Source organism: Saccostrea echinata, unplaced genomic scaffold, assembly GCF_033153115.1.
Source record: "Saccostrea echinata isolate AGI-Se365-2 ecotype Australia unplaced genomic scaffold, CSIRO_AGI_Sech_v1 ptg000016l, whole genome shotgun sequence".
Taxonomy (NCBI): Eukaryota; Metazoa; Mollusca; class Bivalvia; order Ostreida; family Ostreidae; genus Saccostrea; species Saccostrea echinata.
Window position 1 is genome coordinate 3,306,445 of NW_026889765.1, and position 15,764 is coordinate 3,322,208.

Below are 15,764 nucleotides of genomic sequence, written 5' to 3' on the forward strand. Positions count from 1 at the left end.
AACTAAGTCAGAAAAGGGACTATGACCTTAGACTGTGAAAACCACTATAACCCTGGGGATATTGTGTACAAGTTGGATTCAACGACTAAAATTGGTCAATCATCAAAACTTAGACCTCCATGGACTGGGCCGTATCTGGTAGTCTCATGTGATGCTCCACTTTACACCCTCAGGGATCAGAAAAAAGAGCGTGTGCTGTACCATGATCGGTTGAAACTGTGCAAGGACCGAGATATCCCCATGTGGTTACGAAGGTTGCGTTATCAGTATTTCCAGGATAGTACATCTAGCATGATTTCTAAGGATCCAGATTTTAGTATGGTTCAGCAATCCAAGGGGCATGATCAAGACGAGGATCTTACTGAGCCAATAGAATGTCAGGACCACACTGGAACTTTAGATGATAACGAGCACCTTGTGCTACCCAAGGTTGCTGAACAGCCAAGACATGGAAGTAGTATCAATCCTGCATCCAAGTACAAAGACTTTGTGTAGACTGATTATTTTGTACATAGACCTATGTATATATACCTTTGTTTGTATTTTCTTTTCTCTGTTTTCTTTCAGGAACAGCCAGTGGTCCTTACATTCAGTTCAAAATATGTTTATTTGTATGAGCGATTATATTTGTAGACTGCTAGAATAATGGAAGAAAATCTGTGGGATGTTAATTTTGTCCCTGACTATGATACTTCATCTGGGAGCCAGTCAGAAGAATGGATAACCCTGGATGAGGTGATGTCTGACACCAGCATCTCAGGAGATACACAAGATGCGAACAGGGATCTGAAACAGATGATCGGTAATCTTAGATTGAGTTCCTGTAGGTATGGTAAAACTTTTGACTTCAACTCTTCTTAATGGATATTTGGCTCTGTGAGTATTCAAACTTTCATTGATCTGATTCATTAAAGTAGGGGAAGGTTTCACTTTTCTCACCCACAAGACCATACTTAATATTTCGACTTTTCCCGTATTGGCTTGAGCCGTCATCATGTAGAAATCAGGTCTAGCTCGATTAAATCTCAAACGGACGTCGACTCCATTGAGTAGAAATCTATCTTGTTGAAACAAATCCAGATGTAAACGATCCAACAAAGTAATTTTCTTACTAGCATCTATGGCTTGATGACGTTTTCTGTATCCTTCGTTTTTAGAATTGGCTGGGTATGCTGGAATGATGGGTTTGTTAATGGTCACAATATTAGAAACTGCAGCAAAGGTCTGATTAGCAGCCACCCCCAGATCTGCTAGCCCCCTTTCGTCCATGTGTCCTGCCGTATCTTTTTCCCATAGACTACAAGCTTTCATTTGTGTGGCTAAAGTTCTGGGTTTGTAAGACAGTAATTTCTCCAGATAAGCTTTGTAAGGATAAGTATCGGTCCCTGGAGTGATTATTTTTCCATTGAGATTGACATCAATTTCCGTAAATAAGGAATGTAAGATATTATTCACTGGGGCTGTTTTAGCAGGATCTCCAGCCAGATCACTTCCATCATTTTGGACAAATTGACATACCATTTGAAGATAAGTTTGAGATAAATCTAGATATTGATCTCCTTGTCCTTTAATTTCAAATTCAATCGGAGCTGTCTCTGAATCTAAAGTACTAGAAATAGGGTAATATTCTTCCCATTTGGAGTCTTCTAAAGCAATATTAGTGGGAGGGACTTGGAACAATTGTAAATTATCCATCCCACAGGCACAGGAATCGGGCTGTAACATGATGTCTGTCTACTAAGATTGATTTTTCACAAATGAAACTCTTCTCCCTCACACTCTTCTATTTATAGTCTCTCAGTCAAAGACATCTAAAGACCTTGTTTTCTTCTTGGGAATATTGTCTCCTTGATTTTTTCTTTTTCTTTTAGGACCTCCTCTAGCCAACAGAACTCTGTCTGTTTTCTTTTTTTCTTACTATCTCCTAGATTCATTCTTTGCTTCACCATTCCCGAAGTATTTTTCAGGGCTTGTACTCTGTGAGTTTTGATAGCGTCTTTTAAAGATCTCTTATTATCTAACACGTCTAACCCCGTTCTAGCAGCAGCGGTCAAGGCATGTTTAGCTCCCGTTTTCAGTAAATCCGTTAAAAATCCTTCCCCTCTTTGATAGATTTTTGGGGGGTGGATAATAATAAGCTGGTGGTGGTGGTGGGGGTGGTTGCTGTTGACCCCCTCCTAATATTCCACCTAATAGATTACTGACTACTGGAGCTGCTAATTTTAACACCGGAGCTAAAAGACCAAACCCGTGTCCTTTTTGTCGTAATAAACCTTTATGATAAGTCCAACCGTGTCCTCTCTGTCTTAATATTCCTGGATGATACTGCATGGTGATAACTGTTCTTAAAAATTGACTTTCCTGCACTCTGAGGACTTCCTTTTATACCCCTTTAGGGCTGAATACAATATAGACAGCATACCAGACAAGCCATGACTCCCAATAGGATGTAACACAATAATTGTACACTCATCTCAGTACACTTTTCTAAAATGAAGTTTGACTAGAGTTTTTCCACTTAAAAAAGGCATGGGTTTTCCCAAAGGTGTCATGATGTGTATCTCAATGGTATCAAAATGTTTTTTTACTCAAAGGGAGATATTCCGCACGTATGGGTTCCCATTTACATTGATTGTCTTTCTGTTCAAATTGACAAGGGACCACTCTTAATAATTTCAAGGCATTCGATCCTACGGTCTGGGGTTGAATCAGATCACAATACACATACATGGATTTTAAATTTCGATATAAATCTACAGTCTCTGGAGCCAGATAACTGATGTTAATCCATTTGGTCATGTCTTCTGTCCAATTTCCGGGACTAATTTAGAACCATAAAATCCTAATTTATAAGCCAGACTTAAGGGAAGACGTACAAAGATGGGAATTTGACGTAAATGAGTGACATAATTCACTCGATCGAAATCCTCCCGATAATTAAATTTCATCTCAATTTTTGAGGGTTTTTCTTCTTCTTCTTTCAGGTCTTGTATCACTGTCTTTAAGCTCTGTTTTAAATGTCCATACACCTCATCCTGATCACTGTCCACCACCATCACACTTCCTTGATCTATGGGTTTCTTTTTCTCGGTCCATTTGTGATACTTTTTCCAGATTTTTTTCATGGTCTGTACTAAACCTTCATTGATTTCTGCCAGGATAGCTGTAGGGTTGGGATAAGGTCCCGGTCTAAATCGAAGTCGATACAAATTCAATTTCTCTTTAGGATCATAAGTACCGCTTAACCAATAAGCTTTACTCCAATCTACTAAAAGCTGGGTTTGTTGAAAAGTGATGGGAGTACTTTTCAATAATTCAAACCGTCCCCACTGGTACTTATCGGGGTCCTCGAGATCCAGTTTCTCTGATGGTGAAACGCCTTTAAAAAGGTGGAACTTTTTCCACTATACACACTTCGATATAAGATTCATCATGACTTATATTTTCTATACTACAAGGATAAATCATTTCGGTTAATGCTACTTCCCATTGACCATCCGTTAAATCCACAGATTGTGATAATAAAGTTTTAAATTGAGCGGTCGTATTCCTCGGAAAAGATTGCATGGAGCTATCACTGGGTAATGTCATGTAAAAACCACTGCTCTCAGCCATGTTCAGCTCTCAGCCATGTTCAGTAAGAGACTGAAAGATATTCACTTCTGACCCTTCAATTTATATCACCAAATTTGGTTTTTATTTTTTTAAATTGCCCATCAAATCAACATTAGGAAAAAAAAACTTTTTTTTAGGTTTTAGTCCCTTATACACAAACACTTGGTAGAGATTCAAGTATACTCATTGTGACGTCATGGTCACAAAAATGTCACATGGAAAAATAAGATCTGTGATTTATGTTTCTATAATTTTTATTCATAACAAGAACAAACAACAAACATCACAAACAACAAACATTCAAAACTATGTTACTGTTTGTGTATTTGTAGTCTTTTTAGGGGTATGATGTATCATCGTAGGACTAGGCATAATATAACCTACGGAAGAACTAACACAGACCATCCAATATTCTCGATTAGTATCATGTAAAGCTAACATGACCACACTGGTAATGATAAGAGATACACAAATGAATAATTGTGCAAAATAAACAATTTCTTCTCGAGGCACTTTTTCTCCAAAAAATTTCCAATGAGGAGTTATTGAATGAGATCCGTTTGGGGAATCCATGAATCGAAACTAGGAGGATATCCTTTCCACCGCACTTTGACTTCTTGAATGATTTTTTTCCCTACACGTCGCTTTTTATACCCCAAGATTTCTTCTACTTCGTACACATCATCTTTTTTAATAATCTGTTGTAATTCTTTTTCGTAAAAAGTGCCTTCTAATTCCTCACCATGATCATCTTGGATTTTATACACATAAGGATATCTTCCAGGCACTCTTTTAGAAATGGTAAACAGTTCTGTAGTCCAGTTAGGTAAATATCCTTTTTCAAAAGTGCGTTTGGCTTTACTAATGCGGACCCGATCTCCTTGTTTAAATTGTGTTTTTTTTTAGGAAACTTGTTTCCGATTTGATTTCCCATATAAAGTTTTCCAGACTTTCAATACATTAGAAGCATTCACTTGAGCTGGTGCTCTTTTGATACTCCGATGATAAGAATGATTGTAAGCATATACTAAATCCCGTAAGACGTCTAAATACCGTCTGGTTTTATGACGAGTGAAATAACGCCACATGCGTGCTTTGAGGGTTCTCTGAAATCGTTCCACGATACTGGCTTTAGTGTCCGTATTACGAGTGGTAAAAAAATGAATGGATTTAAAAGTGTGTAAGAATTCTTTATTGGTAAATTCTTTGCCTTGATCGGATTGAATGCGGATGGGACGTCGTCCGTCTTGTTGAAAAATCTCTTCTAATCCTCGAATCATTTCTTTTCCTGTTTTCTGTTTTAAAGGCACTACCCAAGCATATTTAGATAAGACGTCAATGGCACACAATAAAAAAGTATATCCGTCATTGTATTTCTTTAAACTGGACACATCTGCTAAATCTAATTGCCATTGTTCATCTATGTCGGTCACTCTAGTTTGTTGTCTGTGGAATTTTCTTTGAATTGGTTTATGTAAAGTATAAGTATCTTGTTCTTTTAACCAGTCTCGAATCTTTTTCAAGGAAATTCCTAAAGGTTTGACCTGACGATACAAAGCTTGTATTCCTCCGTACCCTCTTTTAGGATCATAATAAATCTCTTTTAAAATATATCTTCCACTTGTTTCTTTTTCATTTGTTAGGTAAAGGAAGCCAATTTTCTTCGATTTTTGCTAATTTCTTTTCTTCTTCGAGTTTGGCTTTTAATTTCTGTCGAGCTCTAAAGGGACTATATTTGGATCCTACCCTTCTCCCTACAGGGGTTGAAATGGGTTTTTTTAATGACGGTTCCTGGATCTTCTATAGGACTACTCACTGGAGTGTCCAAAAATGAAGAAAATCCACTATCGTCTCTTTCGTCACTTTTAGGAGTACTGATTTTTCCAGGTTTCTGCATGGCTTTTATAAGGTTTCCATTACTCAGGTATTCCAGAGGAGTACGGGTCTCTTTTAAAGCTTGAGCAAATTCTTCTAATCCTGTAGGAACCGGATGATTTTTACGAGAATGAGATCTCATACTATCAGCCATTAAATCCACAATGTTAGAATCTGGAACTTTTTGACCTCGATAACTAATTTCACCTTCTTTATTCCAAGTTAACACTTTAGGGTTTTTCTTTAAATGATTTAATAATAATCCAGCTTTTCTTTTCATGTTTTTATTGACTGTTTCAAGGATTTCATCTTCAATCTCAGCTGGGGCTGCTGGTGATCCTGTTGCTTCTGCAGGGGATGGGGGTACTGGAACTGCTCCTGCTGCTGGTGGTGCTGCTGCTGCTGGAGCTCCTGCTCCTGGAGCTGCTGCTGGTGCTGCTGCTGCTGGTTGAGCTGATGGTTGAGCTAATCGAGTTTTTGTAGGTTGTTGTCTAGCTTGTTGTAAATAATTTCTATAGCGATGAAGTTCTTGACCATATAAAGCGACTTTTTCTTCTGGGGTTAAATCTTCACGTCTTGTCATCTCATCTAATTCCTGACCTAAACTGATAGTAGATTGAAATTCTGGAGGTTTCGGTAATTTTCCTTTAAGTTCATTCAATAAGACTTCAGAAACTAACTCATTTTCCTAGGAGGGCTGCTGCTCCCATAAGTAAAGGAGCGAGTAAAAGAGGGAAGAGGCCTCCTTTTTGCTGGACTAACAAAGCTCGTCGTTTCTGAATGGATTGAGGTTGAACTAGTCTCCTTAAGATGTGTTTCTTTGGAGCTAGTTTTCGTTTCTGAACCGAACTGAGAGGTAACACTCCTTTTAATAGGTTGTACACGATCTCACAAATTTTCAGAATACAATCTCCAGAACAATGTTTTAAAATACTTGTCTTTAAGGGTGAAGAATAATGAGGATTAAATAACACTCTTAAAAGAGGCCCATGAGATTTTAATCTTGTAGAACAACAAGTGTTCTTCTTCTTCTTCTTAGCCATCCTTTTCAAACAATGAAGAAGTGTCCCTCAGTGTGTCCTCCTTTTATACTCTTTAAGGAGGAGGAGCATACATGCCATGTTTGTCTTTCTCATGTTTATCTCTATTTTTTTCGGTGACATAGATTTTGGAACAATATCGACATTTATATCTCATTCCTTTTGGAAGTTGAGATGTAGAAGCAGACAAAGGTTGAAAGCGGGTTATTTTAGGAGTCTGTATGGGTACTTTAATTCCAGGAGAAGGAATTCCTACATTGACTTGAGGAAATAAATCCGGGGCTCTTTGACTGCCTATGGGTGCCATAGCACGATCCATTCTCATTTCAGCTTGTTTCTTTAATAACTCTCCAATAGTTTTTTGTCTTTGTTCTTTATAATACTGATTAATTTCATTTCTTAGACTTTCAGGCATAGCTTTACGTTGAGCTGGAGTTTTTGGAGTAGCTTTTTTCTTTCTAACACCAGCAGGGGTTTTTCTTTTAGCATCAGCAGCAGTTTGAGTAGGTTTTCTCTTCTTTCTGCTCTTTTGAGCCACTCCTCCTATTCGGACCATCCAGTCGGGAAACACTCTTTGATTCTTATTATTGACTCTTACCACTACACTTTTCAAACGACGAGCACGTCGTTTTTAGGGGTATTCCATTTAAATAAATGACGAATGATGACTCCTCCTAAAAATCCTGCTCCGCCACGTTTTAAAATAGCTTTTTTTCTGTCTTCCTCAGTAGCTGATTTATCAGCAATGATACTTAAATCTTGACGATGATGATCAATAAATCTCTGGGTCTGTTTATTAATGGGTATTACCCCTTTCATTAAATTTCGAGCTCCCATAGCAAACCAATTCAATAAGGCTTTACGCCCTAATTCAATTAAATGAGTTCGCTTGGCAGGATCTTTTTCCCGCTGTAAACGTCTTAAAGTTTTCACTAATTTACTCTTGGCTGATGGTGCCATGATGAAAGTTGAATGATGAATGACAAGTGTGAGGGTGATACATTTTTATTTATACTCTTGGGGCATGTGTATAGTCAACAATTCAAACAATCGACTTCTCAATCTGTATTCATCTGGGGTGTGTGGACTTAAATCCACCAAGAGATACCCATGAGGAACATTGGTAGCTTCTTGATAAGCAGACATCAAATGAGGTAGAGCTAACTGACGACTCAAGACACTGATTTGAGATTTGTCTCTGGGATTTTTAAACAAGACTAAATAATGAGCATTCAAACTAATGGTGCGATGTGATGCTGCCCTATCAAATAAATTTTGAGTGATGTAAATCACACTGGTATTCCGATGATGAGCTTTACGGGTAAACCAATCCACGATCGATTCAATGGCTTTTCCTCCTATCATGTCGTCAAAAATGAGTAAGTGTGGTATATTTAAATTAGCCACTAATTTCTCATCGTCTTGGGGAATATTTCGAATGAAAGACACCCGATCTCTTAAAGAAGTGTAAGCAGGTTGCCATTCCCGATAACACCACACAATTTTTTGTGGAAGAGGGAAAATCCAATGTAATTTTTTTTATTAATTTCTTGACAAATTCCGTTTTGCCTGATTTAGAAGGTCCTGCTACCACCATGGTAAATTCATGTTTTAATTGAAAAGAGGGAAGAGGTGTCTCCTCAGGTTGCATGCTGACAAATGAAGACAAAGGTAATTTCAATGCTTTATTTATAGTTAATAACAAACACACACACACACACATAATACATGAAGGGATGATGACATCACAATGAGTATACTTGAATTTCTACCAAAGACTGTGTATGAGGGACTTTTAGTTTTTTTGATTTTTTTTTTTTTTTGTGCACAAGAGACTGCTGCTGCTGCCTAGGTGTTTTTAAGAATCTGAACTGGTGCTCCTATATAAAAATAGTAACAAAGAGTTAAAAATAAACTTACAAAAAAAAGGTATAAATACAAAGGGGCTAAGGTGTATTAAGATCAGTTTGATGATGATGAGCTTGAGTAAAAAGTCAAAAGATATGGAGGAGGAGAAAACACCACTATTAGAAAAAAAAATGATCATGCCTATGGAAGAAGAACATTCCAGTCCTCAAAGAATGGAGGAGAAGAAAATACCATTATTAGAAAAAAGAATGATCATGCCTATGGAAGAAGAAGAACATTCCAGTCCTCAAAGAAGAAGAATAGAATTAAAAACTCTGGAGGATGAAGAACCCTGTAATGTTTACTTGGCTACAAATGAGGATACCCATGATCCAAAGAACCCATACAGAGATTATCCAGTAGCTATTAACTGGACATTTGTCATCCATGATGTGAGAGAAGAAGAAGATATAGATATGTTCATGAGCTGTGAAGATGAATTTCAATACCTGATCCTACAAAACGAAATTCATCCCTGGACAGGAAAAGTGCATCAAATCAGGGGATTCATTCAAATGAAAAAACCTGTTGGAGGACTGAATGTGGCTAGAGTTCACCTGGAAGCAGATTTTTGTATGTCTCACAGTACACCAGAATTAGAAAGAATGTTTTACAGACAAGGTGGCAACTAGGAAGAATATGGAATTCTGAAACCTGAGGAGAGAAACAAAGAATTACAGTCCAGAGATTGGATAAGATGGGAAATTGGTGCCTGGAGAGATTTCCTGGAAAGAAAGAGAGAAATGATTAAGAAACTGGAAAATAGAAATTAAAAATTTTAACAATGTTATTGTTGTTGTTATTTTGTTCAGATTAAATATATATATATATATATATATATATATATATATATATATATATATATATATATATATATATATATATATATATATATATATGTATGTATGTATGTATGTATATATAAAGGTGTGACATTTTTTAAAAAATATATATTCCCAATCATGAGTTTACAGGAGATACCAGGAGATTTCTTAAACTTTCCTGTAGAAGCTATTGTACATCAATGTAATTGTTTGACAGTGAAAGCTCATGGATTGAGTCAAAGTATAGCTGAGAAATACCCCAGAGCTAATCTATATGCTACCCGCAGACCTTTAGGGTCTAGAAATTTAGCTATAGAAGAAGATAGAGGAATTCCAGGCACCCTTAAAGTGTTTTCTTTACAAAAACCAGTAGTCATTTGTCTGTTAGCTCAATGGGATTATGGAACAGGACATTATAACCGCCTACCTTATTATCAAGATACACCAAAAAATAGAGAAAAATGGTTTCAAGCTTGTTTACAAGAATTGGGAACTTTACCTTACCAGACTTATGCCTTTCCTTACAAAATAGGATGTGGTTTAGCAGGAGGAAATTGGACTCATTATAGACAATACATTGAACAATTTGTAAACACGTATCAAAAACAAGTGTACATTGTTCATAAAAAATGACCTATGTGTGTGTTTATGTGTGATATTTAAAAAAAGTGTGTGTATTATAAAAAAAATTGACACTGTCTGCTATAAAAAAAATAACACTTATGTGTTAATAAAAATCATTATGTGTGATATGCATTAAAAATATGTTTAAAAAATATATATAATCTTTGTGTGTGTTAATAAAATGATTATGTGTAAAAATAAAATAAATATTTCTTATTTCATTTAATTTTTTTTTAAATTAAAATATCTAAAAAAAAAAAAAAATAACAGTGACCCCTGGGTGTTTATGAGACGTTTCTTTTATAACCAGATGTTTTTGAAAAGGTATCTTTTTCGAATCATTGAAGTGGCCCTTAAAAGGGCCGTTGGATGATTTTTTTCTTTTAGGGTTTACTCCCTAGGTGATTCAGCAGAGTCCAGCCACCGTGGTGGTTGATCGCTGAAGGACATCCAGGGATGAGGGTTGTAGCGACACAGAGGGCAACCCAGTCTTCTGTCAATCAGTCGGGCCGAACATAAAAAGCATGCCGGTCTCTGTCTACACTGGTCGCACACATAATTACTCTCCTCGTCTTCGCAAAAGCACAAACTGCAGAAGATGGTTGATAGGGGAACCTGTACTCCCCAGGTGGGGATACACCCCTGGAATCTAGTCTGGGTCTGGGTCTGCTGGGTCTGGTGATGGTAGTGGTGGACCTCATTCACCGTGGTTGGAATGGCAGGTGAGGGTGATGGCGATTCTGGAGAATCTGGCAAGTTGAAATTTCTCCCCTCTTCCTGGGGCCTTGGATGGTAGATAGGCCTTGGTGGTGGTGGTGATGGTGGCCTTGGTGCTGGTGGTGATGGAGGTCGAGGCGGCGATGTTCTGCTCCTCCGCTCTGGCCTTACATATCACGTCCTTGATCTTCTCGCTGATCTGTTCTCACTAAGTTGTACCCGCATCATCGGACATCTTAGTAGCTCTTCTCCATCAGTAATTCTTCTGACTGCATAATAACAAACAAGTTCGATCCCAGGTATTAGGTATAAATCCTCGTGGAATTCTTCAGCCATATCGTATGGGTCGCTAATAAACAGTTAAACTATGACAGTTAACAGCTGACCAGCGTCGGTATTTATACACACAGCGCGACCCGAAAAGAAAGCACCTTAAAAGCCCGGATGTAAGAGAGCTAAAAAAATCATGGAGAATTCAAATTTGTGCTATTCTGTGTTTGTGAATAATTCTATTGGAGTAAAATAACATATTATGGAATGATATATCCATTCAAACCTTCTAGTGAAAGAAGGAAGGTAAGTTTTGAGGATGATTTCACAGTATTATTCATACATGACATTCCTCCGTCGTTTAGAACAGGCTCATTCATGCCGAAGCGAAGCCCTAGCCTTGAGTGACCTGAATACATAAAATAAGGAGTTTTAGACTTTTAAAAGTGTGACACAAAGAAAACTTAATGTCTATCGTAAGATCGAACCTAAGGAAAAGTGTTGATAGGGTTTTTAAATCAAAAGAATCCTTACAAGTGTAGAAATAAACTTAGCGTCGGTCTAAGCATAAACACAAGGGAGGTCAAAGGTCAGCCATTTTCAGAAAATCACTATATAGACTTGTATAGAGCCTATACGATTCTTTTCAATCCTGATCTTTGAAGATGAAAATTTTGAGATGAATACAATCGGAAACTTATAAAAACAATTTGTTTTTACTTTATTTGCAGTGGGAAAAGTTTTTTTTATAAAAAGACCAAAAAACATCTCAGCGTCTAAAAATAAACACAGCCTGGCTATCCTGGAGTAATCTACTACTGTCCCTTCACTTATTAAGAGAATGGCTTGGGCTGGACAGCTGGGAGTGTTTGCGCCAGTTTGCATCATCGAGCCTCCATGAAAATGTAGTGGGAGAATTTAATATGCAAGAGACCCAGCTGATGACATTCTACGCCACTCACTACAGTGAACACAAAGTCGTCCAATTTAAAATAAAGCCATTGAACCATGTAGCATGTTTCCTGCACTGGCAGGCTGTTGGTACCTTACTAAAGGGCTTGAGTATTGAACAGCAGGAAGTGTTCAGGCAGCACCAACAGCGGCTTTTGGCGAATGGGATGACCATAGATAGACCCTTCAATATTACAGGGAACCCCGTCATGGCCAGAATTGTTGATGGTCATTTCCATCTCGATCAAATCCTGCGCAGGACCAATTTCAAGACCCGGTTGGAACTAGAGCAGGATTAGGTGGAAGGGTTCAAGTAGAACACTATTTCGACACTATTATGACGTTATATCTAGGTAGCTCAGAGAATTTACTACAGTTGGAACAGTTTGATATTTTACGGACAGCCAGTGGCGTATATTCCATATATACGCAAAAAGGCTGCTGTAGCTTACACATCATTTTACCCACTTTGTAAAAATTGAATATTTATACTGCAGTACTGTTGAAAAGGGGGGGGGGACCAGAACACGAGACAATTATTTTGTTTGATGTTAAATGCGAAAAGAATTACGAACACACCCGTAAAACGTAAACTGTTTTTGTAAAGGGCACGAGCTCTGTTATTGTTAATGTTTACGTTTCAGTGAGTTTGTTCAATTTGTTAAACACTGCACACATCACTGAGCACGGACTGACAAGTGAAAGTGCTAGGTTGTATCAATCAAATGCAACCCGAAATTTGTAGTTTTAATAATTGAGATGAAATTTCATGTGAATTCATGAAAACTGAGAAATTTGAAAAATTATCAAGGAAATTCGGATTAAATGTATTTATTGAATATTACGGATTTCATGTTTCCTTTTCACCAGCTCATTTCATGTTAATAAGTGATCAATAATAAGTTACAACTTTAATTTTATGAAGCAAGATATTTTTTTCCAGTCAGCAAAATTTATTTATATTCACAAATTTCATAACTTCTCTGTGTAAGAGTACTATTTTTAGGACTGACTTTCAAATGACCTTGACTGAAATTCAAGGCCGAAGTTTTTGGATGTTAAAATAGTATACACAGTCTGAATAATGAGTATTCAAGAAATCAAGAATCTGCCATTACAAGAAATATGAAAAGAATCCATCCTTAAGAAAAAGAGAAGAAGATGGTGGAAGAAATGGAAAAACTTTGCAGATGGAGAGAGCTCAACCTTGACCTTTCATCTTTTTGTCTTAAAGCCACATTAATTTAAAGTTTAGCTTTTTAATCTTTATTTGCTTAAAAATTGGGGCGGGTGGGCGGATTTTATTTTTTATTTTGTTTTTCTGTAAGCATCTACATATTAACGAAATATATGGAGATAACGAACAGTATTCAAACTCAAAAGTCCATTAAACAATACAAATATTGGAGCAGAGCAAACACAGACCTCTAAAACATCAGAGGTAGGATCAGGTGCCATGGAGGACTGAGCATCCCCTGCCGACCAGTCACACCCGCCGTGTGCTCCTGTGATGATCGGGAAACTACGGAAAAATCCATCGACAATTCAGTGTGTAAATAATGGCCTAACAATTAGTATGAAAAACGTCAGTCAGCATTTGACTTAATGATAGATTGTACTTGCTGACAAGGTCATTGTATCGACCATAGAACTTACGAAATGAGACTGCTGATATAATACTATACATTCCATTGTACAAAAATCGTTCCTCTCAAACAAACTTTATTTTAGTCTAATTGATCATATAGGTTTAAGTTACAGACATATTTATCATAACAGCACATTTTAACAGCAAAATAAAACGAAATTATGACTTTAAACGAGACTGCTTATATTCTTGTTTCATCATCTTGTTTGTTAATAACCTACATCGATATCGTTTTAGAAATCGGTCATACGTAGAGCATGCTCTTGCGTATCGATTCAACTGAGAGATATAAACCCCGTATGCAGATGATAAAAGTATATTACTGCAAAAAATTTTCACATTGTAAATGCCAAATTGATATATATACATTTGATTGCTTATTCTTTTTAATGTGTACAGTAGATATTTTTTGTACAAAATATTTATCACAATGTAACTAGTTATAATTGTAACGGGGACCGTTACAGATGTTCCCCAAACGCTCCCTAACTCCCTTTTCATGTCTTATTCCCTGTAAGCTTCATTGAATAAGGCAATCAAGTATATTGGTTTTTTACGCATTACACGCGCGTGCACGTGCATGCGTGTGCAGGACGGCCATGTCATCTCGTCTATACTATAAATGCATCTTAATTCTGAGTATCGAAACATTTCTTCAAAAAATATTAAAGTTACGGCTATATCAAGTATATTGTTCATTTAAGCATTGCACGCGCGCGCACGTGCATGCATGTGCATGATGACCAAACTATCTTGTCTACACCATTAATATCTCTCCATATTATAAGTATTGAAGCATTTCGTCAAAAAGTATAAAAGTTACAGCTATATCAATTTTATAGGTCATTTTAGCATTGCACGCGCGCGCACGTGAATGCATGTGCATGTTGACCATATCATCTTTTCTACACTCTTAGTATCTCTCTATATTATAAGAATCAAAGCATTTCATCAAACAGTGTAGAAGTAACGGCTATATCAAGTATATTGGTCATTTTTCGCATTGCACGTGTGCGCACGTGCATGCATATGCATGATGACCATATCATCTTTTCTACCCTTTCATTATATTTCTGTTTTTTGAGTTTCAAAGTATTTCTTCAAAACGTTTAAAAGTTACGGTTATATTAAGTATATTGGTCATTAAACACATTGTGCACGCGCATGCATGGTCTTACATTCAATGTTGATAGTAACACTGTTGGAATCCATTATACCTATTTATATTCTAAATTTCATCCTGTTTTGTTGAGAACCAAGAAAGTTATAGCCATTTAAAGTTTAAGCCAATCAGATTGCAGCACACGTGCATGCGCGTGTTTTCATGATAATTCTTATATATTATATTATACAACCTCCTAATGTATGACTATGTTCTAAATTTCAAAGTATTTTGTCAAAAAACAAAAAAGATACTGAGACTTTTGTTTCAGCCAATCAGAGCGAAGCGCACGTGCATGCGCGTGAGTTCATGCTGATTTGACCATGTCATCTTGTCTACTCTACTAATATATCCTTAAGTTATAAGTTTCAAAGCATTTCATCAAAAAATGTTAAAGTTACGGCTATATGAAGTATGTCAGTCATTTCACTCATTGCACGCGCCCGCACGTGCATGCATGTGCGCGCAAAATGACCTTCGTTCCGCACATCTACACAACATGCCTATTAACCCTAAAAAGGTTTCAACTCAATTGGATGAGCAGTTTCCTAGAACACTCGCGGAACAAAAAGTACCGGAGAAGAAATAAGAATAAAAAAGAATAATAATAATAACTAGTTATAATTGTAACGGGGACCGTTACAGATGTTCCCCAAACGCTCCCCAACTCCCTTTTGGTGACTTTTTTCCTGTAAGCTTCATTAAATAAGCCAATGAAGTATATTGGTCATTTTTTGCATTTCACGCGCGCGCACGTGCATGCATGTGCAGGATGAACAAGTCATCCCGTCTATACTATATATGCATCTTTATATTCTCAGTATCAAAACATTTCATCAAAAAATATATAAGTTCCGGCTAAATCAAGCATATTGGTCATCTTAGCATTGCGCGCACGCGCACATGCATGCATGTTCATAATGACCATGCCATTTTGTGTACACTTATAATATGTCTGTTAATTCATAGTATCAAAGCTTTTCATCAAAAAATATAAAAGTTACGGCTATATTAAGTATATTGGTCATTTAACACATTGCACGCGCGCGCATGTGCATGCATGTGCATCATGGCCAAATCATCTTGTCTACACTTTTAATATATATATATATATTCTTAATATCAAAGCT

The 15,764-nt window shown here is 36.9% G+C and overlaps 1 protein-coding gene across 1 annotated transcript; it reads right to left on the reverse strand.

Moving 5' to 3' along the window:
- Positions 1–756: 756 nt before the first annotated feature.
- Positions 757–1,725, reverse strand: LOC133188739 (uncharacterized protein F54H12.2-like). The gene has a single exon (XM_061324230.1). The coding sequence runs from the start codon at positions 1,723–1,725 to the stop codon at positions 757–759; it is 969 nt and encodes a 322-aa protein (XP_061180214.1).
- Between the last annotated feature and the right edge of the window lie 14,039 nt (positions 1,726–15,764).

What these genes read in the sequence shown, in the direction of transcription:
- LOC133188739 (XM_061324230.1), bottom strand. Translation starts at nt 1,725, where the DNA reads ATGTTACAGCCCGATTCCTGTGCCTGTGGGATGGATAATTTACAATTG.